Source organism: Thermobia domestica, chromosome 14, assembly GCF_964235325.1.
Source record: "Thermobia domestica chromosome 14, izTheDome1.hap1.1, whole genome shotgun sequence".
NCBI lineage: Eukaryota > Metazoa > Arthropoda > Insecta > Zygentoma > Lepismatidae > Thermobia > Thermobia domestica.
This window is the reverse complement of record NC_137467.1, coordinates 153,113,167-153,137,295: the sequence shown is the minus strand read 5'-3', so window position 1 is coordinate 153,137,295 and position 24,129 is coordinate 153,113,167. Positions and strand designations below refer to the sequence as shown.

The 24,129-nt window shown below is 35.1% G+C and overlaps 1 protein-coding gene across 15 annotated transcripts in view; it reads right to left on the bottom strand.

Moving 5' to 3' along the window:
• LOC145670407 (diacylglycerol kinase epsilon-like) overlaps positions 1-24,129 on the bottom strand; it is a 126,828-nt gene that overhangs the window by 20,704 nt on the left and 81,995 nt on the right. For 2 of the 15 annotated variants that reach the window (XM_081739051.1, XM_081739049.1), the window contains exons 1-2: positions 9,913-12,402; positions 2,235-2,402 (exon numbers count right to left, since the gene is read on the bottom strand). The exons of 1 other annotated variant lie outside the window; for it this stretch is intronic. In XM_081739051.1, coding sequence (XP_081595177.1) covers positions 11,070-12,251 — 1,182 coding nt within the window. In that variant the 5' untranslated portion in view covers positions 12,252-12,402 and the 3' untranslated portion in view covers positions 2,235-2,402; positions 9,913-11,069. Of the gene's footprint in view, positions 1-2,234; positions 2,403-3,466; positions 9,387-9,912; positions 12,439-12,830; positions 12,911-24,129 lie in introns of those variants that run through there. 12 more of the 15 variants (XM_081739054.1, XM_081739052.1, XR_014128301.1 and 9 more) reach the window with 11 other exon arrangements.

Sequence of the window (24,129 nt, the reverse complement as noted above, 5' to 3'; positions counted from 1 at the left end):
CGCTTTCCGAGCATATCGGAAATAACTAGTAACTGGCTTTGAGAATTTGAATTGGATTTTATTGTTCGCATTGAGCATAGCCATACGCAGTACATTTGGCATTTATGGCAAGTAACGAATAAGTACTGTTTTCTATAATCTGTCACGAAAATAGTTTTGTAAGCTTTTGAATTGTTTCAGAACAGTTACTTGAGTACCAGTTCTGCTTCTGTTGTTCTCATGTCCTAGCACATAACAACAACAGATACGAACTGTAGAAGGCAGCACTACTATTCATGTAACTTTTGTCGGACAATTCGAAGGTTTACAAAACTATTCTCGTGACAGCTTATATAGAAAATATAATACGTTATTCGTCACTTACCATAAATGTCAAATATACTGCGTAAAGCTTTGCTCAATGCAAACAATAAAATCCAACGCAAATTCTTAAAGTCAGTTCTAGTTATTTCTGATATGCTCAGAAATCAATGTTCTTCGAATTAACACACAAGTAACACACAAAACTAGTAGTTATTTTGTGTTATTTTAACACCTCACATTTTGTTGTGAAGCTACAGGTTATTATTTTCTTAAGACATAAACTAATAACAAGGGTTAATGTTCTTTTTTATCGAACTTAAGATAATTATTATACTTACGGTGTTATGGAGTAAAAGAAGTGCATATCTATAAGATAACTGTGAACTTGATGGTGCAATGTGAGATCGGGTCAAGCATTGCAAAGTTGAGTGTTGAAGTTTCTTATTTCTTTCCATAAGTAATCTTCCTCTTTGACCCCCTCCCCTTCTTCGGATTATATCTAAAGTGTGAATTATTTTTCTTTATTTATTTGTCTAAGCAAGCGTTGATAGTTTTATCAGGGAACAGTCATGTGCAGGAAAGGTCCTGTACGGTATTTTACACAAATTGGTTCAATCAAGCTTTTTTGTTCTTCTTTCCTTGCATTTTCTTTTAATTGAACACTGACCTTCCATAGTCAGATGCTGTTGGCCCCTCTTCTATTTCTTGGGTGGTATGGTACAAAGGATGGAGATGTAACCCACTCTTGGGACCCTGTATACATATCACAAAACTGTTTCTCGTTGTCTGTTATGGTCTTTGCACTGACAACTGTCGACAGACGGATGGATGGATATAGCCGTCCTGCTTAGATTCTTTCAATCACTTATGAATAGCATATTTTAGAAATCTTAAAATACAAGAAGTAAAGAGAACGTGAATTTTAGTAACAAATAAAATCAAGAGTACCGAGAAAATAAATGTAGATTAATTGGAAGAAATATTTGGTTACTATTGCATCAAGATTTATCATCACAACTAATATCGAAGAAAACTAAAATTTTAGGAATAATAATAATAATAATAATAATAATAATAATAATAATAATAATAATAATAAAAAGAATCTTCGGCGATTCATTGAGTGATTGTGATCTTGGTCAATAAATAGTTTTATGATCCGGAGCCACAAAATTTTTGAAGGCTCCCTAAATCGACTTTTCGTTTTTTTTCTTTTTTAAACGGAATAACCACATCATACTGAGTTAAGTGATAGTTTGGGTTTGGCTACACTGTATGTAGTTCTCCAGATATAGGGCTTACAAGAAAATTTTTGATTTAAATATTTACAATTGATCTTTTTTGAATCAGGGGCTCAAAATTTTTGAACGGCTCTTACATCGAGTTTTCGTACTTTTTAAGGAATGAACGCATCATACTTAGTTAACTGACAGATTGGGGTTTTGCTACACTATATGTAGTTCTCCAGATATAAGGCTTACAAGAAGATTTTTGAATGAAGCACGTATATTGGATCTTTTGATTCAATAATATTCTATATTCGGTATGCTCAAAATTTTGGATCGAACTGGCGAAATTGGGACACACAACATGTCATTGAATATCATACAAAAATAGATTTCGACTCCTAGACTGGCAGAAACATTGGTTATGTGCAAAGTACATGTGACTTATGCAGCTGAGAAGTTTGTGAGGAAAAGATTTTTAGATAAGCGAAGCAGATGGATTGCAACTGCGTTGACTACTTCGGCTTGCCGCTTGAATATGATTAAATGGGAAACTTTTCTTTCTGCAACTGTGAACGCACCTTCAACATATAAATTAATGGTGTATGAAACCAATATGGCGCGTACTCAATAACCCTACGCACGATAGCTAAAAATAAGCTCCAGTCTTTAGCGTTTTAGTAAAGATAAATAAAATGAAGTTACCAGTTCATCTTCCGCATAGCTTTCGTTTCACAACTTGTGCCATGGGATTTTGGGACTTCAACGATGAAATTTTAGTGAAACTGCCTGAATATTCGTCATCATCAACATGAACTTCTTCACGTAGCGACGGGTTCTCACTAGATCTTTCGCCATTATTCTCACAGCATCCTGGAAATAAATAACTATGAAAACACTTCGTGCTTAGTTTCTCACATTAAAATACTGTATAATGTCAGTGTTGTCACAAAAATTTTGAAGTTTTAATCCATTAAATAAGCATTAAACAATAATTAAATAAAGAACGGTACAATTTTGAATAGAAATAAAAATGCAATCACGTATTTTAAAAGTAGTAACGTTACCGACTTCTGATGCAACAATTGAGGCTCAATGGTTGTGTAAAATTAGGAAGAAAGAAAGAAAAAAAAAACGAGGACATGACAATATATAGATTCACTTGAATTGGTCTTTTTAAAAATTTCAGAAGTACTGAGCTTTCCCTAATGTACCTTAAAAATACTATTCATCCTTCCATATACTCCGATGACTACAAGACACTAGCTTTAGAAATTATTAGCAATGCATTGAGATTTGAACATTTATTCAGTCGTTTGCTGATGGATGCAATATTTAAAAAGACAAAAAATCTTCATATAATTCAGACATTTTACAATTACCAGTATAACTGGAGCGTATTTCCAGCACATCAAACTTCTGTAAAAACCCTTCTTTACCTAGGAATGTTTTTTGCAAGTAAAGTGTGTCCTACATAACATGAAGTATGGAATAAAATGTCTTTTTAAAGGTATGGTATTCTATTTACAAAAAATTCCAGAGTAAAAAATGCTTTTATCATGTCATAAGTTTAGCATTGCGGTGGAATAAGACATATCGTGGAAGGAGCGAAAAGCCATGAAGCAGTAGGTTTTATAATACAAAGAACCATATTGTATATAACAAAGATCTTTTTATATTGCGACATCCTCCCATATTGGAAGCGCCCTGCATTATTAAACAAAACCCCACGTGCTTCGGACAAGTACCGTAAGCAGTCGAGGGATATTACACGAAGAGATACAAAGAGGACCCCTTTAATCCCTCCACAGGCTTTGGCTCCAAAGATTGGCTATATAAACGGATACCTTGAGGCAGCAGACATCAGTTGTTAACTGGTCATCTCCTACCTATTTTTCCAAGCTGCAAAGGGCGAGAGAGACTCCTTTTAACCCTACCTCTGAGCTGCAACAGGCAGAAGGCATCTTCACCTATCTCCGACCTGCAATTGGCAGAAAGTATCCTCACTTATCTCCGAGCTGCAACGGGCAGATCTCAACCCTACTCCTGTACTGCAACAGGCATGAGGTTCCTTTAGACCTAGCTGCAACAGGCAGGGTCATTCTTACTCAACAAACTTCAAATCTCCAAGATGCAATGGGCAGGAGTCCAATTCTACTTAACTTACAGGAAAGAAGTTTTAGAGACAGGGAACTGCTAATTTGTAATCTTGTGTACAAACTGTATATAAAAAAAGATCGTTTACCTTTACTCTACTGAATATTACATGACAGCGTTGGTTGGGTAGTAATCTTCCTACGGGATACTCCTTTTAGCAGCTGTAATATTCAGTAGAGTAAAGGTAACGGTTAGTGAAGATCACGAGTCCTGACAAACCCAACGCCTTGATAGAAGTGTGACAAGTTATGATTAATAAAGGCTCACAAGTTCGATGAGTGAATATGAATATAGTTTATTTCGAATAAGAATACAAGGCCATTCCCTTGTATCTAGAAACGCTGCACTTCAAACTTCGCACGAATTTTGACGAAGCTGAATGTAATAAGAACAGCGATGATTCTTAACTTAATTCATTACGTATTACATAGTTCGTTAAGTGCACTTCGAGATCAAAGCAACGTAAAGATGATAATTACAAGGGTATTATTTCCGTGCTAGAGGGAAAGGAACCAGACAAACTTTAGACAGTTCGGTAGGCAAGAATCTTCTGCCTTAAGCAGGGTTGGCAAAAACCATGGTTTTTATTTATTTTTTTTTTAAAAAAAAAGGTTATTTTGGTTTAAATAATTTGCTCTATGTGTTTATATCACATATGGACAGAAATAAGTTTGTTTCGCCTTGGTGTTATTATACAACAACCGGGTTATGCTGGAAGGTGTTACGTAAGCTTAAATCGAAATCCAAACCGCTTCTCGGCTTACATCCGAGAGAAATTGTCCTCCAACTGAACTCAAAACCGGGATTAACTGGCGATACATCTGCCGACTCACTCACGAAGGACTCCTGATAAAAATACGTTGTACTGATCTTTACATACTTGTTAATATAATCGTCAAGTCATTTCACAGAAGGACAAAAAAAATAAACAGTTACACAAGTGAAACCATTATACAGAATTACATATGGACAATTTCAAAATACTGCAGAGTACAGAATAACTAATTTGGTCCAAATTAGTTTACTACGACTCTTAAGAGTCCAAGTGAAATACAACGACTTAATTTGCATATCAGTAAGAAACGTGAATAAAGATACGAATTATTTGAGTCCACTTTGGTTCTGGCTAATTTATACATAAATAAATGCCTGTCGTGGTGCCCCCCCCCCCAAAGTACGGCATTTCGAAGTATTTTACCAACAGTAAACATTATCAAAACGAAACAATATTTAGAATTTTCCTTTGATTGCAATTGCATAACAATAATAACTATATATAAAAAACAAAAGAAACATTCATAAACTTATAAAAAGAACAAAAGTTGCTTTTGTAGCATCATCTCTTTGAGTACTGAATGGGGAATTTAGGTCTGAATATAATACGAATAATATACGGGAGTTATACGGGAGTGAAACGTGATAACCCACAAATGTATGTTCATTAAGATTTTACGAACATTTTTCGTTGTTGGTTTAAACCAATTGGTTTTTTTATGAAAAAACCAGCTGGTTTAAACCAGGGTGGATTGATTTAAATCAGTCTGATTTAAATCACGATTTAAATCAAGATTTAATTCACTTGATTTTTTTAATAAAAATCGTTGATTTAAATCCGAAACAATTCCGATTTAATTCCGAAACAAAATTATTTAAAGTGAAAATATGTAAAATCCCGTGTCTGTTCTGTTATTTCGGTTACGGAAGTTAATAATCATAATACAATGAGACTCAAATGTACACCATAGTATGAGTACAAGTGTCATGCAGAGGATGATTAGGAAAAATCCCGTTTTGAACGGTAACGGAGCAATCCTGCTTTCTTCTTTTCGTAACAATGGGTTTGGGTCTTTAAATCGTTAACTATTCCACCATCGACATTTAAGACGAAAATTCTTTCTTGTGCGCGTCTGCTTTTTTGTTCCCATATAATAAGGCGTATTTAGAAGGGTCCTATTCCCTCTCCGATTTTTTTTTTAAATTTGTAACTTTAGGAGAAATTTATGTATTTCGTGCCTCAGGCTAGTTCCATTTTTTTAAAAAAATATGCCCTTACCAAATATCAGTAATTTTGTGAAAAAAAGTGTCATTTTGATAAACGTTGCTATACTTTTTCCTTAATGCTTAACCTTTTAAATTATATTACCTATTTTTATTCTATTAAAAATCGAATCTTCATTATTCGATTAAAAAGTATCAATAAACCTTTTTATTTCGTTTTTTTTTTCTTTCTTCAAGACTGGAGGCATTCTAGAACATGTTACATATGCTTTCATGCCTTTCTGCGTCGAGACATAGTGTGTGATGACATCATAAATTTAAAAAGATATTTTTTGTTATGTCTATTATTCTTATTTTTTGGTGGGCTTACATTTTGCATTCAAAAGACTGAAATTTCGCATACTCGTTCAGTGCACCCCTTAGTATTTTTTTTTTAGATGTTTTCAGGTCTCTGCGTAAAAACAGAGCGTACAGAGGAAAAATGTAAAAAAAAGGTATTTTTAACAAAATAGCTTTTTTCGAGATTCAGATGGAGACATGTGAATTGTACCGTTTGAAAGGCTGTTCTGTTCTGAAGAAAATGATGTACGAACAATGATCCTAGGATAAATAGGGATGTTTCAGGAAACTGTTACCTGAGATCCTGTTTTATACGGTAATGTGGGGTATTTGGGGGATATTATTTTTCGCGGGCTTACTTTTGCACCTAGAAGATTGAAATTTTGCATTTATTCAATAGTATTTTTCACTGTTTCAGATCTCTACCTTAAAACAAGGGGTTGGTCCAGAGGGGTAAAAAGTAAAAAAGGATATTTTTAACAGAAAATCCCTTTTTCCGTGATTTTTCCGCCCCAGATACACGATGGAGATTTGAATGGTACGATTGAAAATCTTTTTTATATGAAGAGAATAATGTACAAATCACGACCCTAGGATAAATAGGGATGTCTGAGGAAATGTTTACATTACATGCGGGTTATCTCGGGAATTGTGGAGGTGTTCTTAGCACATTGTTAAACATTTTCCCAGCCTTTACTATTCAAGACAGCTTGAAATTTTATACACATTTAGTACATCCCTTAGTGTTTCCCAGTTGATTTTGAAATATCTGCGTTAACACAAGGGAGTCCAGAAGGGATCAATTTTTTTAAAAAAAAATCAGAAAAATCCCATTTTCTCTCAAAATTGCCTGCTTCAGGGACATCATAGGGATATGTGAGGTTATAGTTAAGGAGCCGTACTTCCCATTTAGGGAAGGACGAGAAACGCCATACTTTCAGGAATTATTCAATGACTATCTAGGATGTTAAAAAGTAGGTAATAGACTGAGTTCTTGCCCTTGTACTTAGGGTGTTTAGGTAGTGCAACAGTAAGATGTATCCTCGTGCACGGCAGATGAGAAGTAGCTGTTCTTAACTATTACCATTTGTGAATGTTACCGTTTCAAAGGCTGTTCTATTCTGAAGAGAATGAGGTATGAACCATGATCCTAGGATAAATAGGGATGATATAGCTGCTTGACTGAAAGTCTATAATTTACCTTTAAAAAAAGCCATAATTTAAAGAGCTAAGAAACATTATTTTAGGATTGATATAGGTTAACAATTGAGAATTAATTCAAAATTCAACCCTAATACTTTCACTTAAATGGCATAATTAGCATTTAATACTAATTCCTAATGCTTTTTCTTCAGTTCTCGACTTGTAATTTACGAGGAGAAAGATTTGATTTAAATCAAAAAAATCGATTTAAATCAAAAAAATCAACAAAAATGATTTTTTTAAAAAAAAATCATGATTTTTTTCCACCCTGGTTTAAACCAACCAATTCTAGTTCGTAGTTTGAGGAAAATTTAAAAATGAAATGAAATGAAATCTTTGAGTTTTACGTCCCACGGTTATGCCGGTTAGGCTAAAGGAGACGGTGATGATGAGTAATGAATGAAATGGTGGAATGAAGAAAGTGGGAGGAAACGGGAGAACCCCGAGAAAACCCACGCACACGGTGTTTGTCCACCACAAAGTTCACTTGGCGGGGGCTGGGATCGAACCCGGGACCCCAAGCACCAGAGGTGAGGAAAATTTAGCATAAAGGGATTTTTTTTTATAAAACCTAAAAATCCAGGGAAATTCTTGAGCTAATTGATTGACCAATAGAAATGCTTAAATTTTTCTTTGTTCTTCAGAAATAAACCAATGCAATAGCAATTGTGTGTCTGTTCAAAGCAGCATAATTTTCACCCATTGTTAGCTGGGCATATTTGTGTGTATTTTATAAAAGAAAGAAAAAAGTGAAGGAAAAAAACTGCAAAATTGAAGCAAAAAGGAAATGTAATTTACACTTCTTTTAATACAGCTAAATTGATCTTATCATATAATTTCTGTCACAGGAATTAGACATTCAACAACTAGGGAAAATTTAGGGTCAGTCGAGGGAAATTTCTTTTACGGAAACTTACTAACACTCATACTGAGGGACATTCTTACGTCCTTAGAGATTGTCTAAAATTATTAATTACAATTTACTTCACTCAGCAGACAGAAATCCAACCACCTCAAATGATGCTCCCTTCCAAGTTAGGCTGGAGAGCGGCACCAATAATAGGTCAAAATTCGGAATTTGTCTAAAGCAGATCGAATGGAAACCTTTACGTGCCTGATACCTTGGGATATTCCTCAAAATTTATGAGATGAGACGAGAATACCTTATCTCTTGTCTCGTCATGTTTTCGTGAATAACATTGTTCATAAGCGTAAATATTCATCGTAAACAAATGCCGGTGCATTATTCAATGTGAAACGTTGGATCACATTCCGTAGCGGTCCACGTCAACAAAATACACAATTTGAGCCAAACTTTTTCCTTAAAGAGATTACGTTACTGTAAATAGTATTTACGTTAACAAAAGCGTTTTAGTTGTATGACATATTAGATTGTGTGACGCTAATTGATGTTTTGAATTTAAAATAATTCTAATTGTGCAGATGTAAACTGTAATCAACGGTCTCAATTTATCGTGATTTTTAATAAATTTCCGTTTGAGAACAGAACGATTTTGAGCAAATACATAAAAGAACATCTACACAAAAGTCACGACTGATCACGTTAAGATCGATCGTGGGCCATTTCACTAACGTGTAACCATCTAATCGCACTATGGAAATTCAGTTTTGAGCACTGGCAAAAATTTTTTGTAACTGGTCCGTGACTTTCATCATTAGTATGTTGCAACGCTGGAATCATAAGATTTTAATCCACGACACTGAAATGCAGGATTACCTCAACTTGTTTTCTTACCTATGAAGGAGGGTATAGGTTGAATAAAAACATTTTGGGCCAGCTGACCACTAACAAACACGAATCCTATCAAACAAATTTAGGGCAGGCGCGCAGCACGGAGGCTCGAGCAGCAGTATCGTGTGGATGCGTTCGTAGGGAGTATGTACGTCAGCGAAGGTGGGCAGGCCTATATCCATAAATAAGAATAGTGGAAAAAAAAAAAATACTTCATATCTTGGGATAAAAACACATGCTCTACGTATGGCATAGCTTTGCAGCACTTTGTACACCGCCCTTATATACTATTTCACTTCATCATGTCTTCCTTATGGAGTATTATTTCATAAGGAGCACACTTCATATTTCGTATTTCTGAAATAATAAACACTTCTGACCAGATTATATACACTTGTTTATTAAAAACTAAATTACAATGTAACGGTTTCAACAACTTAACGTTGTCTTCATCAGACACTAACTGCTACTCGAGCGTTGCAGTTAGTGTTTGATGAAGACAACGTTAAGTTGTTGAAACCGCTACACTGTAATTTAGTTTTTAATAAACAAGTGTATATACATTGGTCAGAAGTATTTATTATTTCTTTAGTGAGTTAAAGGGTCGTGATGGATAGAGTTGTTCGTATTTCTACCTTATTATATATATGGAAAGTTAGATCCTGACGTATACAATTCTATTGTGAAATCAATTCACATATTTTCTCCATAAATCTTACATATTTATGCCCCTCTTAAAACAGGATAGCTCCGAAGCTCGAAGAGGTGTTACGTCCTTGGGACCTATCGAGTGTTGCTAGAATCATTCGGAACTTTTCTCTTCTCTATTACATCACACATATCCTAGCATAGTTACTAAGACATTTGGTGGGTTTAAAACATTAACACATTATGCTCTATTGTCAGTTTACGTAATATAGCCTCACTACGTACCTTCATATAGTCGAAGATTGAACTTCACTTATCTCCGCAGTCAGGATACAGTGATGACCTTTGTACCTTTTCCGTTTGTCTGATGTTTAAATTTTATACAATCCTATTAATTTTTCCCCATACAATTTGTATTTTGGGAGGTCACCTGCGCAACTCAACTCCGGTTATTTGTTTCTCTACTAGCGGTAGGCCTATTTCGGGATTAAGTTCCAAAGTTGGTCGTCCGTTTTTAGCAAAATTTTTTAAAAGTTTTCCGAGAAGAAATGGTTAATTTTCTCGTTTCTGTGCTTGGTAATATAGCTATAAAGAGATCGAACATCTTGGTTTATTTGTTATATATAAGCGGTTGTAAAGATGGAATTATTTGGCGAGGGAACTACTTTGCGCAAGGTTACAGAATGGTTGCATTGTGGGAAAGTAACGAGCATTTGTATTGTCAACATGGCTGCAAATGTACAAAAATGTTACGGTGGATGTGAATTAAGTGATAGAACTTGTACAGCAATGCGCTAATTATGAGGATAATCTTTTAGAACTTTGTGAAAATCATGGATTAATGAATCCAAACTGCAAAAAGTGTGGTAATGAAGTAAGTACGAAGAAAAGTGAAGAAAGTTATACTTTTCAATGTAGTGATCTCCCTTTCCACTTAGCTGCAATAAAGACAGAAAACAACGTGCTCTGCTGGGCTCTAACCCGCTTTCACTCACTGACGCTCGCTCTGCAATATTATGTGAATTAAATATTAAAGTTTGATACAGAAAGGAATCAGCCTAGCTACTAACCTATACGGGGGAGCTGTGTGCTAGAAGCTTCCCAAAAGTCAGTAAACGAAGTAAAAACTTTAATTTTGTACAGCTTTTATTATGCTTGCGGTGAAGAGCGAGACGGACGACCATTTTCGGAATAAATGCCCTATTTCGTATTGAACTTATCACATTAATAAACCAGAATGATTGACTAGCCAAAGTACTAGAGTATCCCCACCAGACTAAAAGAAAGAGCACAAAATTTAGTTGCACTAGCAATATTCAAGGAAAACACTTGGTTCAGTTACGAGGAAATTTTAAAACAAATCATTTTATTCAAACGGTACAACGACTAATTTACTTCCAAAGCTTCCGCATTATTTGACACATTACGAACTATGAACAATCTTAAGTCACTCTACTCCTCAACAAAACACTAGCTTTATCCCGATAATTTATACATATATCTGAGGGTGATTGTTCCCAAGCTTCACCATCAACATGAATGGAAATCGATTTATGTAATACTAACTTTATCGAACGAGCCTGGCCTATTCGGATAGGCTCTGAAAACCCTAACTGAAGCTGAGCCATATGAAACAATGTACGTACACACATCACTTCTAATTTCCCATCTGAAATACTTTGAGGAGAAAAAGAAGAAGAACCGGTTCCCATGTTCCACAATTGAACTCCAGCTGCCCATGAAGGGATATTTAAAATGATTAATGATTGTGTTAAAGGAAATGACACTTTTCTTCCGTCAAGATACAGTTCAACATAATTATTGATGTAATCAGGTCGTTTAAGCACTTCATACGCACCAGATGTCAAGTACAAAAATTTATTAAAATTTGCATATCTAAAATTATCAAAATAATTCTCTCTCATTTGATGAAAATCTAACGTAACCTTTGCATGAATCCCTATACTGAAGTAGTTGTACATAAAGTAGCTTTTATGATGTTTGTAAAACTTAAAGCCAGTAAATTCATTCACTAGAATTTGCCACCTATCCAGTCGCGCTACCTTCGCTAGATCAATTTCTGTCAATAATTCTGAAGGGTTGATAGAGCCTACATCCAAATTAGACCATCCAAGAACTCGAGCCAAATCGTTTCCTGTACCGGTTGGCAAAATACCCACCGCAGGAGCAGGCTTAAGGTTTAATTTGCTAATTGCACTTAAAACAGATGATACGGTTCCATCTCCTCCCGCTACAAGCACTACAGACTGTTTATCTCGTAAAGAACACCACCAAGAAAGCGCGGCTTCAGACGATCGATGGGCAAGATCTACAATTTGATGTCTCTTCAAGTAGGGACGAAATTTTGATAGAACTACCGATGCTTCCTGACTACCAGCCTTGCTGTTTCCAAGAAGAATAACTGAATTCCAATTACCAGTATGTGATGATCTGTTACCAACAAAATATATCGTCCATTGATTCCTTGATAAAGAACTGGATGATCGTGTTAAGAATTTACGGTGTAAGAAATAACAGTATCGGTAAGCTAACATTTTATGGCAATCTATACAATCAAAAACAACTATACACAAAATTTGGAGACTCTGCTTCGATAAATACATACTTTCATCTTGAATCACAAATTAGAAAGTACACTACTAAAACTAACGATCACCAAAATATGATTAACTGTCAATACTTCAATTGATAGCTAAACAGTCATTTATAAAGCCCTCCTCCTTCAATACCATGCATAACGGAAATTACGTAAGAGGAAACACTAGTACCAGGCGTCAGTACTGGAATGTGCCTATTTAATTTGGATAATTACGAACATTTTGGTAAAGTTTGAGTTTAACGAAGCACAAAATTTGCTATACAATAGATTGTTCCACCTTTTCCGTTTCGTTGAGGTCCGCAAAATGTTGCGAAGACAGGTACGGAATATGACCCAGACCACGCGAAAATCTAAAATTATGAGATTCAAAAAAGTAAGTATATTTTTATAGCAAAGGAACAAAGTCAATACGTTAAATTCAAAAGAAATTGATAATTAAACCCTTTCTAATAGTAAATAGCATCAACTATTATTACAAAAATAATCTCCGATTCTTTCGTTTAGGATTCCATTATAAATACTGGACTTATTATTCAATAGCTTGTATTTAAACCAGAAGTATGAACCAATATTTCACACTCACACTCTCGTTAATGAAAGAAATATTGTGTGTATCCTCGTCGCCATAAGTGCCTTTACATCGCAGTGACGAGTATGTGACCGCGCAGTACTCCAAGGGATGGTTGTATAAGAATTTTTGATTAATTTTGAAGAGTTTTTATTTTGACAGATTTGAAGCATCAGTGCACGAAAAGATTCGTATTCTCAGTTTTTCTATTTATTGTTTTATATCTTAAGTTAAACTACACAATATGTATCACTGATATCGCAGATCGAATTATTTTGTAAAATCGTGTCTGTAAGCTATTGTCAAAACATTCATCTCAAGACATGATGTAGAGAAAAGAGAAAGAGATAAGACATCTGTAATATATGTATAATTACTCAATAAGTAATTTATAAGTAAATTAGACTCAATAAGTAATTGTAGAAATTAGTTAAAGGACACGTAAGAGAGCGAAAAGGAGGTATAGAAGTCAGAATTTTTAGAAACGTCCTAGACAGGTGAAAATATAGTTAAAAATTGCAAAAAGTATCATGTAATTTATCTTTCTTTTCCTATATCCTAGTATACTTTTTTCTTTCACATCCAAACATCTCTATTCAGAATTACGAGATAAAGATGAAGAGAGAAACATTTCCATCTCAAGAATTATATCAGAAAAAAATCTTTTGACTTAGGCTAGATTCGAACTCGTAACCCTTGAATCCTTGAATAAGTCTGCGCTCTACCGATTGAGCTAACAATTGCTGTTGCAAAAGTCATTTCTACAACTATCGGTTGCTGAATGGTGTGTATTAACGAAATTGGCCGAGATAATTGCTTCATATAGCTATTGCAATAATAATAATAATAATAATAATAATAATAATAATAATAATAATAATAATAATAATAATAATAAAGAAGAAGAAGAAGATGAATAGAATTTAAAAAGTCGCATTGTTAAAAGTTTGGTGTGCGAAGTTAGTCCTAATATGAGATTTTATTAATTATATATAATAAATGTAAGCGTGGTTTATTCGTGCGTGCTACTCAAACTGGGCAACACATAAGGGTTGTACGCGTATGGTACAGTAGCCTTGCGTCCTCCAACCGTGAAGAAAGATTCGGTTTGAACCTATACGTGTCCTAAGAGGAAGGAGGAGATTCAAAGAAAGAAAAGTGGTTTACAAATTATGCAAAAATAGAATATCTCACGAGGTGAGGTGATATGAGTTCAGCGTGTCTTTCAGCTGTGACTCTATACAAGATATGCATCTACGACTTAACGTGGAACCCGAACCACACGACTCCTGCCGGGAATCGAAACCCGTATCATCTCTAGCTCTATCATGAGAGACACACAAGGGCGCCCATATTGTGGTTTTCAAAGGGGGCAAGTATAAGCGACATTTCAAATATAGTTGCAAATTTTGGGGTAAATATTCAAACAATTTTTGGGTTTTCGATCTTTCAAAGTATAATTTCCTCTAGAGGGGGCAAGCGCCCCCTCTTACCCCCATAATGGGCGCCCCTGGAAACACAGGGACATGCAAAAATAATCGAAAATAAACGATATTATTGTTAAATCCATAGCTTTTGAATAAATGAATTATGAAACCTTCTATATCGTTCAAATCAAAGTTTAGCATTATCGGCATGGAGGTTTAATGGGAGGGGTGAAAATTTAATAATTCTTCATTGAAAGATATGAGTGTCTATTCAATAGTTTTCGGGGTTGCTGAAATTAATAATTACACTCCAGATACCATTAAAGCCCAAAGCTTTACTCTTTTGTTAGCAGGAAGGTTATTAATTTACTTAACTCAGGAAACCTTAAAGTTAAGGATATGAAACTTGATGCATATATTTCTAATTCAAAATTATTAGATACGTATTGTAGCTTAGACTTCTAAGGAGGGGAAGGCCAATTTATGCAATGATTTCCTTCACATTCGAATAAAATACTGTTCCATTATATTGCGAAAACTAATTTCGAGTAGTGTCATTGCTAATAGTTTTCCGTATTTGTTTAGACCCCTACTCATTTATAGCAGAATCTCACTTTTCCTATAACACCTAACCAAGCACTTATTAAAGTAAATGCCATTAAAATCTATATTCATAGGACAGTGGTGCAAATGCAGTTGAGCTCTTCGGCAATCTTTAGCATGGAAAGAGAAAAAAGCCACCACATTGATATTGGAAAAGTAGCTAATGAATTCCTCCCCGAAAAAGGTCACCCGCACATTTATTTTACAGATGTTGGTTTATAGCTATACGTAAGGTTGTTGAAATTGCTCCATAGTTGTGGGAGCGAGACACTGAAGCCATCCGTAATAAGGGGGGAAGTGGCATGTAAAAGTACTCAATATGAAGAATATTAATATCGAAATCGTTATGGTATTAGTTTTCGTGGTCGGTGTCACTGGTGTCACATCCGGACCCATCAGAGGTATGATTTCTGGGGAACTGTCGTTGCTCCAGGGAGGCATTACCCCATGATCAGTCCCTAAAATTCTTACTGCTTTACAGGAGCGTAGGCAGGAATTTATTTCAGTGATCGAAAGCATTTTTAGGGTTAAATTGTTCAGATGGTAATGTATACGTATACTAAATTCGTTTGAAATCCCTCCAGGAGCCCATGTTGCATCGTACGTTCAACTGGTATCAAATCGTAGGTATGATTTCTAGGGAACTGTCGTTGCTCCAGGGAGGCATTACCCCATGATCAGTCCCTAAAATTCTTACTGCTTTACAGGAGCGTAGGCAGGAATTTATTTCAGTGATCGAAAGCATTTTTAGGGTTAAATTGTTCAGATGGTAATGTATACGTATACTAAATTCGTTTGAAATCCCTCCAGGAGCCCATGTTGCATCGTACGTTCAACTGTACTTTTTTTCTGAATCAAAACTTTCTCTCTCTCTCTCTCTCTCATTCTATATATATATATATATATATATATATATATATATATATATATATATATATATATATATATATATATATATATATATATATGAAACAGTAACAGGATCAGTTGTAGACATTTTGTAAGTGTAAATAAACAATATTTAGTCGCCCCCGCCTAAATGATAATAAAAGAATAGAATGCTGTAATGGATAATAATTCTTCAGATAATTGTTACAATTACAAATTTCTTCAATATATAATAATTCAGTCTTCCTGTGAGTATTAAAGGAAAATGGCGAAATTAAACCTAATTAACTGTGGATGAATCATGACCTAAGATCCAGTTTTAATAATTTATATATTTTTTTTATTAAATAAGCACAGGAAACAACTAAAATGTATACCTAAGATGTATTTTGACAAATACAGTTGAAACATAAAAGTCGAAATAGAATAAAACTAATGAGCTTCAAGTCTAACATTATCACAGATTTGATTTTGACAAAGAGATATGCTCTTACACTTCATTAAAAGCATATTTAAATAGTGTTTTCTAGTGATACAAATATGGTAGCTTAATTTCTCGTTTTCTTTGTTACTGTAAAGTTCATGTTATAAAGACACTTTTCTGGCTTTCAATTTGGCAAAATCTCTTATTATTGCATCAATATCAATTTCATTCAGAATGTAATTTTCAATGGCCATCAAAGCTAGTCCATTTAATCGTTCTTGAGATATACTTGATTTCAAATAATTCTTTATTAATTTTAGTTAAACTAGTTCAATACACAACAAATGACAAAAGTGTGTGTCTTAATTGATATTTAATTTGTCCTCGATCCAGTGGCAGAACTTTAAAATCAGGTTCCTTCGCAAAAGTTCTTTTCAGGGCCCTTTAGGCCTATAGAACAATTCAATTCTTTTATGTTTCTTTCCAACATAAACGTACGAAATCAGCAGTAACACAATGTAAACACAAGCAAAGATGCACCCAAGATCTTTCTTTCGGGTCCGAGATTTCTCGGAATAGCCTACAAATGCAAATAATTTTGTGTATCTGCCCCTGAAATTGTGCTAATTGAAGGATCCAGAATCTCAGACTACCTGTGCAGTGTTTCGTCCACACATATTTTTAGGGGGCCACTTTCCCCCGGGAGGAGATCAAAATAATACGTCTGTAATATAATAATAAATAAAAGAGTAGCAGCAGTGGCCCACTGAATACTGTGTACCCCCCCCCCGGAAGAGTTTTTTCTGAAAGGAACACTGCACCTATTAGGGATGCCCACGAGACAAGATGTGTAGCTGTCTCGTCTCGAAAATGTGTTGTAAAAATGATGTCTCGACTCGAAAAATGTATATTTCTCTATTGGAAGAACCGTGTCGCGACTCGAATTTTGTCTGGAAAATCCTGTCCGGATTCGTCTCGTGCTCATCCCTAGCACCTATGTTGGTGCATCCCTGAACGCAAGTAACTAATAATCAAAACTCTACTTTGCATTAGAATTATTACTAATTTAAAATATCGCTCCATCTAAATATAATAACAGAATGGATTAATAATTATTGTTATACTGTTATAATAAAACAAGCATCTGTATATGCTGCTGTGATTGAAAGTGAGAGTACTGAAAAAAAAACTACTTGTCATCCAAATGACCTTTCGTCGCTTTCGATTATATCATTTCAAGTTATATACTTATATGCAGCGTGAAAACTAATTGTATTCAAACAAATTTTGAAATACAGTATATGAAATTTAATTCAGACCCGTAACAGAAATGACCGTATCGTCCCATTTTAATTCAACAATTAAATTACTGCAATCAGGTAAAATAACCTTACAGTTTCAAAAGAATGTCGACCTGCAAATGCTTCGTTAACAGTGACTGGTATTGACAACTCCCCACCTCAACATTTGTATGATTTTGTCCAGAACGCGAAAGAAACCTTTTAGAGCCTTCGGTTGCCTCTTATCTTCTTTCATGTTTTGTAGCTTTCTTTTCCGATAAAATGCTCACTTGGTTTTATATCGTTGCTCATTATTATTACATGAAAAACAAAGTACTATTAAAAAGTGAAAGCACACATCATTATAAATTTAAAAAATAAAACAAAAACGAAATGACTTAGGATAGAAATGAAAATCTTGACGAACGACAAATGAACTAATAGATATTAAACAAAGTGAGCATTAAGCAGCAGTGGACAGCGATTTGAGCCAATAGGAACTTAAGTTAAAATTTCCCTCAGAAATCATTTTTAAAAAATCCATTTGTACCGCCCGTCTTTTCTTAGTATTCGCTCCACTCCCTGGGCGAATGGACAAGAAAAGCCTACTTGCTTGCATGGGGGCCCGAAGAATTTTTAGAGGGGTCATCTTCCTGGTTGGTATATTACGTTTGGTATTTTTATTTGTATTAAGAAAATCGTAAGAAATTATACATACATATTATACTTGTCGTAAGCCAGGTGGGGCCCGGCCCCCTCGTCCACTTTTGGGCGCCCATGCTTGCTTCAACTTTGATAATGTGAATTTCATTTACGGTGATCTTTCTCAACCCTTAACTGAGGTCATTGAACCAAAGTACTATGCGAAGACACTGTTTAAGACAAGATGGAGGAGCACCCTTGGAGACATTTCTTTCTACTGTGATAATGCCACCCAATCCATAAACAATACTTGCGGTTGAATTCCTTTCGTTTGTTGATCCATTCGGATTTTAAAGACATATTTGGCAATGATATTCTCTAGCAAGGTGTCGGAAGAATTGTTGAGGAAGGAATGAAGAGTCTGTTATATTTGTATTTTGTGCATATGGTGGGATTGTGGAAAGAATACCACTGTCTTTAGCTCTACGGTCATAGTGCTTAATACAATATCTATTGGAAAGCTAAATCTACCTTCATTTTATCTCATATTCGTAAAATATCCCTTTTCCCTCTTTAAAAAGGTCTATCCTGTGCCGTGGAAATTTTCCTCAAACTAGCATCACTTGTGCGTGTGGTATTATCATCAATTGATGTACGAGTCCATTTCATTTGTAAAGGGTGTTTTACAGCCAACCACGCAAAGATTCGACTTTATTGTCCTTTTGATGTATTTTATCTGTATCTCAGTCTGTACAATATTTATTTGAAGCTATATGAGGAAAGTTTTTCATCATAACATTTTTTTAAATAAATATTTACATTTAAAACAAAATTCATTTTTCTAATTTGGCTCCCTGTTCACCTGGCGCCTCTTGCGAACGCGTAGTTCGCAGGCTTCAAGAAACGGCCCTGCAGTAACAATGAAATTCTGTATTACCGCCCGACTATCGTTGTTGTGAAAACATTCATCATGATATGACGTAGGGAAATGAATTACATTAGGGTTCTAAGATCTAATATCAAAGTTGAAACATCGCAAGTAAAACAAAAACATGTACAGTGAAACCTCTACTAACGGACACCTCTATAAAGCGGACACCTCCCATAACGGACATATTTTGTAATCTCCAAATATTGTAATAGGAAAAAACATATTGGCAAACCTCTCTAAAGCGGACACTCTCTACTACGGACACGGACAGTCTTTTTTGTCTATTATAGGTATTATTTACCTCCGTATTACGGACACTTTCTCTAGAAACAAGTTGAAAAGTGCAGTAAAAATACACTTTTAGTAATTCATACGTATGTCACCAAGGAAGAACATGTGGGTGTGACAACATTTTGCCTCCTCAACTGTCTGCTCAGCAACCCAGAGGAAGAGTCTCTGTTTCACAACACCCTTATATCCTTTGCTTGCATTCCACCCCCACCCAACCTACTTCAGAAACAAAAGTGATTGACAGTTGTCCACTATTTGGAATGACACATCATTCTACCGTCCCGCTGGAATCTCTAACCAAGCAGAAGACAAGTTTGGTATTTTTGGCCACGGGTACGCATATCGTCTTTAAAAAAGTAATTGCTGGACTGCAATTAACTCACAAATTAAAGCAAAACACCAAAAACGTAGTAAGTAGCGATAAATGTAAAGTGCAGAGAACTATAACATCTTATTCTCATGTTGTGCCTCGAATTGGATGACGCAAGATAATGGAGGTACAGTAACATTTTGGTAATGTTTATAAATACGTGATTCATGCGAACTTTTTTTCTAATTGCATATTACCTTGTTTATTAATTTACGTAAGAAAATATTGAAACCTCTCTAAGCCGGACACCTCTCCATAGCGGACAATTTTTGATTCCCCACGGCTGTCCGCTTTAGAGAGGTTTCACTGTAATAGCAAATAGTTTGGAAACAATTTCAGTTTAAACTAGCTGCGACTACATTTAATTCAAAATTGAACTTCTGGAGTGCAACATATGAGCGTAACTAAAAGAAAAAATCAATAAGAACAGTCGGGATTTGAACCTAAGCCATACAAGTAGGAGTCCTTTACACTAACCATTCATCTACTATATTTTGTTTACTAAAAATATTTTCCATGCAGCAAAATGCCATTTCACACTGAAACATTAACAACATAAGAACAAAGATTTCAAGAAAATTTGCCAAAGCTTATGTATTAAAGGTATCCCGGTATTCGCCCAGTGGTACTGCAAAATCACTAGTCAGGATGCCTCGTATCGAAATTTGAACCGGGAGACTCTCAATTACGAAGCGTCAACACTAACCAGTAACCTTCGTTCGCTCAGTAAATGTCTTCAAATTACTTTTCTGTAATTATTTTTCAAAAATGTTTATTATTTTCATGAAGCAAAGAGTGCATCTTCTACTTGGGTTGAGAACTATATCTACTATGCTTCTAACAGTCAACTAATAGTTGATGTTCATTATTTCTATCGATTTTCTACGTCTACTAAGTTATTTCAATTTTTTATGTTTTCCCTTCCGTTTATGACAATGATTAGAAATCAAGGCTCCTTTTCTTATACAAATCTTGATCATTGTAACATTTTTAAGTCAAAATTCTGAATTGTTGAAAATATTTAAATTAGTTAGAATGAAGAGGATAATACTAAGAAACATGGTTAGAAAAAAAGAAACATTGTTGTTTAACGAATTGATAAAATCAAGCTTTTTCAAAACATAAAAAAATACTGTATGGTATGGGATGATCATGGAAAAAGTAAAAATAGCCATCGAGGACACACTAACCAACTACTGTACGCGGATAAGTCAAGGTTCGTTAACTTGGTAGACGTATATGAAGAAACCACTAACAGAAAATAGCAGATAGCTTTACGCCTAATCATCTTAGCGACCTCGAAACTATGAACTCTACATTAACATCGGTTGTCGTTTTCGATCATTTTATATGTTACTCCCTTCCATTGTCTCAAGGTATGTCTTACCCCTTATCCCAATGCATGAAAAGCAAATAATATTTTCGCAAACACCGCGAGGGGCAGGGAGGGAGTAACAGAACGCACACAGCTCGCTGTATGGCTTTAGGGCAAATACCTAAAGGCATAAGCAATAGGCCACTTGACCAAGAGCAATGTTGCCAAACGTAAGACAAGGTAAGCCCACGCGCAGCTTGTCTCTTCGCGTGACATTACCTTCGACACAAAAACACTGACCCTTCGAACAAGATAACATTGTTGCGCTCTCAGAGTCAGGTTTTAATTGCATTTGTGTTGAAGAAATGAAATGAAATCTTTAAGTTTTACGTCCCACGGTTGTGCCGGTTAGGCTAAAGGAGACGGTGATGATGAGTAATGAATGAAATGAAGAGAGTGGGAAAAAATGGGAGAACCCCGAGGAAACCGACGCACACGGTTTTCGTCCGCCACAAAGTTCAATTGACGGGGGGCTGGGATCGAACCCGAGGCCCCAAGCACCAGAGGTGAAAGCGCTGCCACTGAGCCACCGCAGCCCTAAAGGAAAAGAAAATAGAAGCGCACCCAAGACAATACCTCTAGAGTTGTGGGGAAACTTGTCCAAATAGACTTTTCTTTATATTTACATTTAAAAAGAAATAAAATATATTTCCATGATGGAATAAAATTCCACTAATATAATAGACATCTAAGTTAGAAATAGCAAAAACAGCTAAAAGTAAGGAGAAAGCAGTAATTTCACATCAGGTTCCAAAGAGAATAAACAGCACCGAATAAGCAAATAACAGCGTTACTCCTCCTGTGGTCCTGTCCCGAACATGTGTCAAAGGTGACGTCATTGCACGATATGACGGAAACGCGTTCAGTGATGAACTCACCAAGCCAGTAACTACTGTACTACCAAGCCAACCACGGAGTCAGACACTCTATAAAGTGCCTTTTATCTATACAGGATTATGCGCGATCAACATTATAACTGTTACATTTTTCATTCTCTGTTGCAAGAAAATAATTGACATAAGAATAGGACCTGTACTTAAACGCAAAATTACATAAACGGTCTGGTAGTTTTAGTTAGAACGATCCGTCAAGTGGAGGTGGGGTAAGTTCTCCAACATTTAAATATACGACGTCTTATATACTGTAGGTGCACTACGCAACCAGTTACTAGAGAACAAACCCCGAAGTAGGACTGGTATCAAAACGAGACAATACGAGACTATTTACAGTATTAGTCTCCTTTCAACCGACAAATAGCGATCTCAGTCTCGTCTCGATAGTTTCGAAATAAATTATTTGAAATTATTCCACACTAAATTCGACAGTAGATAAATAAAATACACCTCCAATAGTTCACCCTATTGCTTCAGAATATATAATGGATGCACCATTTTCTACTAGATAAAGTATGAATTAGCAATTTATATACAACATTCAAAAATACATATGTCTGTTTCCATTAAATATACTCATTGTTTCTTAAATTATTTATTTACTAATTGAAATACCCGGTGTTGCACGGGAAGAATAGGTTTATATTTCAAAGATATATTTGAGATTAGTTTTCCCAGTAGAATACATATTTGAATCGGAATGAAATAGTACGAATCCATTTCCGGCAGGAGCAAATGAATTAACTTGCCGCTAACGAAGAATAAAAACTTGGGCTTTTATGGTATCGGGAGTGTCATTATTCACCTCAGCGACCCCGAAAACTATTGAACAGACACTCATATCTTTCAATTAGGAATTTTTAGGACCTCGAAAGCTATGGATTTAACATTAATATCGTTTATTATCGATTATTTTTACATGTCCCTGTGTCTCCCATGATAGAGCTAGAGGTGATACGGGTTTCGATTCCCGGCAGGAGTCGTGTGGTTCGGGTTCCACGTTAAGTCGTAGATGCATATCTTGTATAGAGTCACAGCTGAAAGACACGCTGAACTCTATATCACCTCACCTCGTGAGATATTCTATTTTTGCATAATTTCTAAACCACTTTTCTTTCTTTGAATCTCCTCCTTCCTCTTAGGACACGTATAGGTTCAAACCGAATCTTTCTTCACGGTTGGAGGACGCAAGGCTACTGTACCATACGCGTACAACCCTTATGTGTTGCCCAGTTTGAGTAGCACGCACGAATAAACCACGCTTACATTTATTATATATAATTAATAAAATCTCATATTAGGACTAACTTCGCACACCAAACTTTTAACAATGCGACTTTTTAAATTCTATTCATCATCTTCTTCTTCTTCTTTATTATTATTATTATTATTATTATTATTATTATTATTATTATTATTATTATTGCAATAGCTATATGAAGCAATTATCTCGGCCAATTTCGTTAATACACACCATTCAGCAACCGATAGTTGTAGAAATGAGACTTTTGCAACAGCAATTGTTAGCTCAATCGGTAGAGCGCAGACTTATTCAAGGATTCAAGGGTTACGAGTTCGAATCTAGCCTAAGTCAAAAGATTTTTATCTGATATACTTCTTGAGATGGAAATGTTTCTCTCTTCACCTTTATCTCGTAATTCTGAATAGAGATGTTTGGATGTGAAAGAAAAAAGTATACTAGGATATAAGAAAAGAAAGATAAATTACATGATACCTTTTGCAATTTTTAACTATATTTTCACCTGTCTAGGACGTTTCTAAAAAGTTCTGACTTCTATACCTCCTTTTCGCTCTCTTACGTGTCCTTTAACTAATTTCTACAATTACTTATTGAGTCTAATTTACTTATAATTACTTATTGAGTAATTATACATATATTACAGATGTCTTATCTCTTTCTCTTTTCTCTACATCATGTCTTGAGATGAATGTTTTGACAATAGGTTACAGACACGATTTTACAAAATAATACGATCTGCGACATCAGTGATACATATTGTGGTGTTTAACTTAACATATAAAACAATAAATAGAAAAACTGAGAATACGAATCTTTTCGTGCACTGATGCTTCAAATCTGTGTCTTTACTCCTCATACCTATGTTAATTACCTAGTCAAAATAAAAACTCTTCAAAATTAATCAAAAATTCTTATACAACCACCCCTTC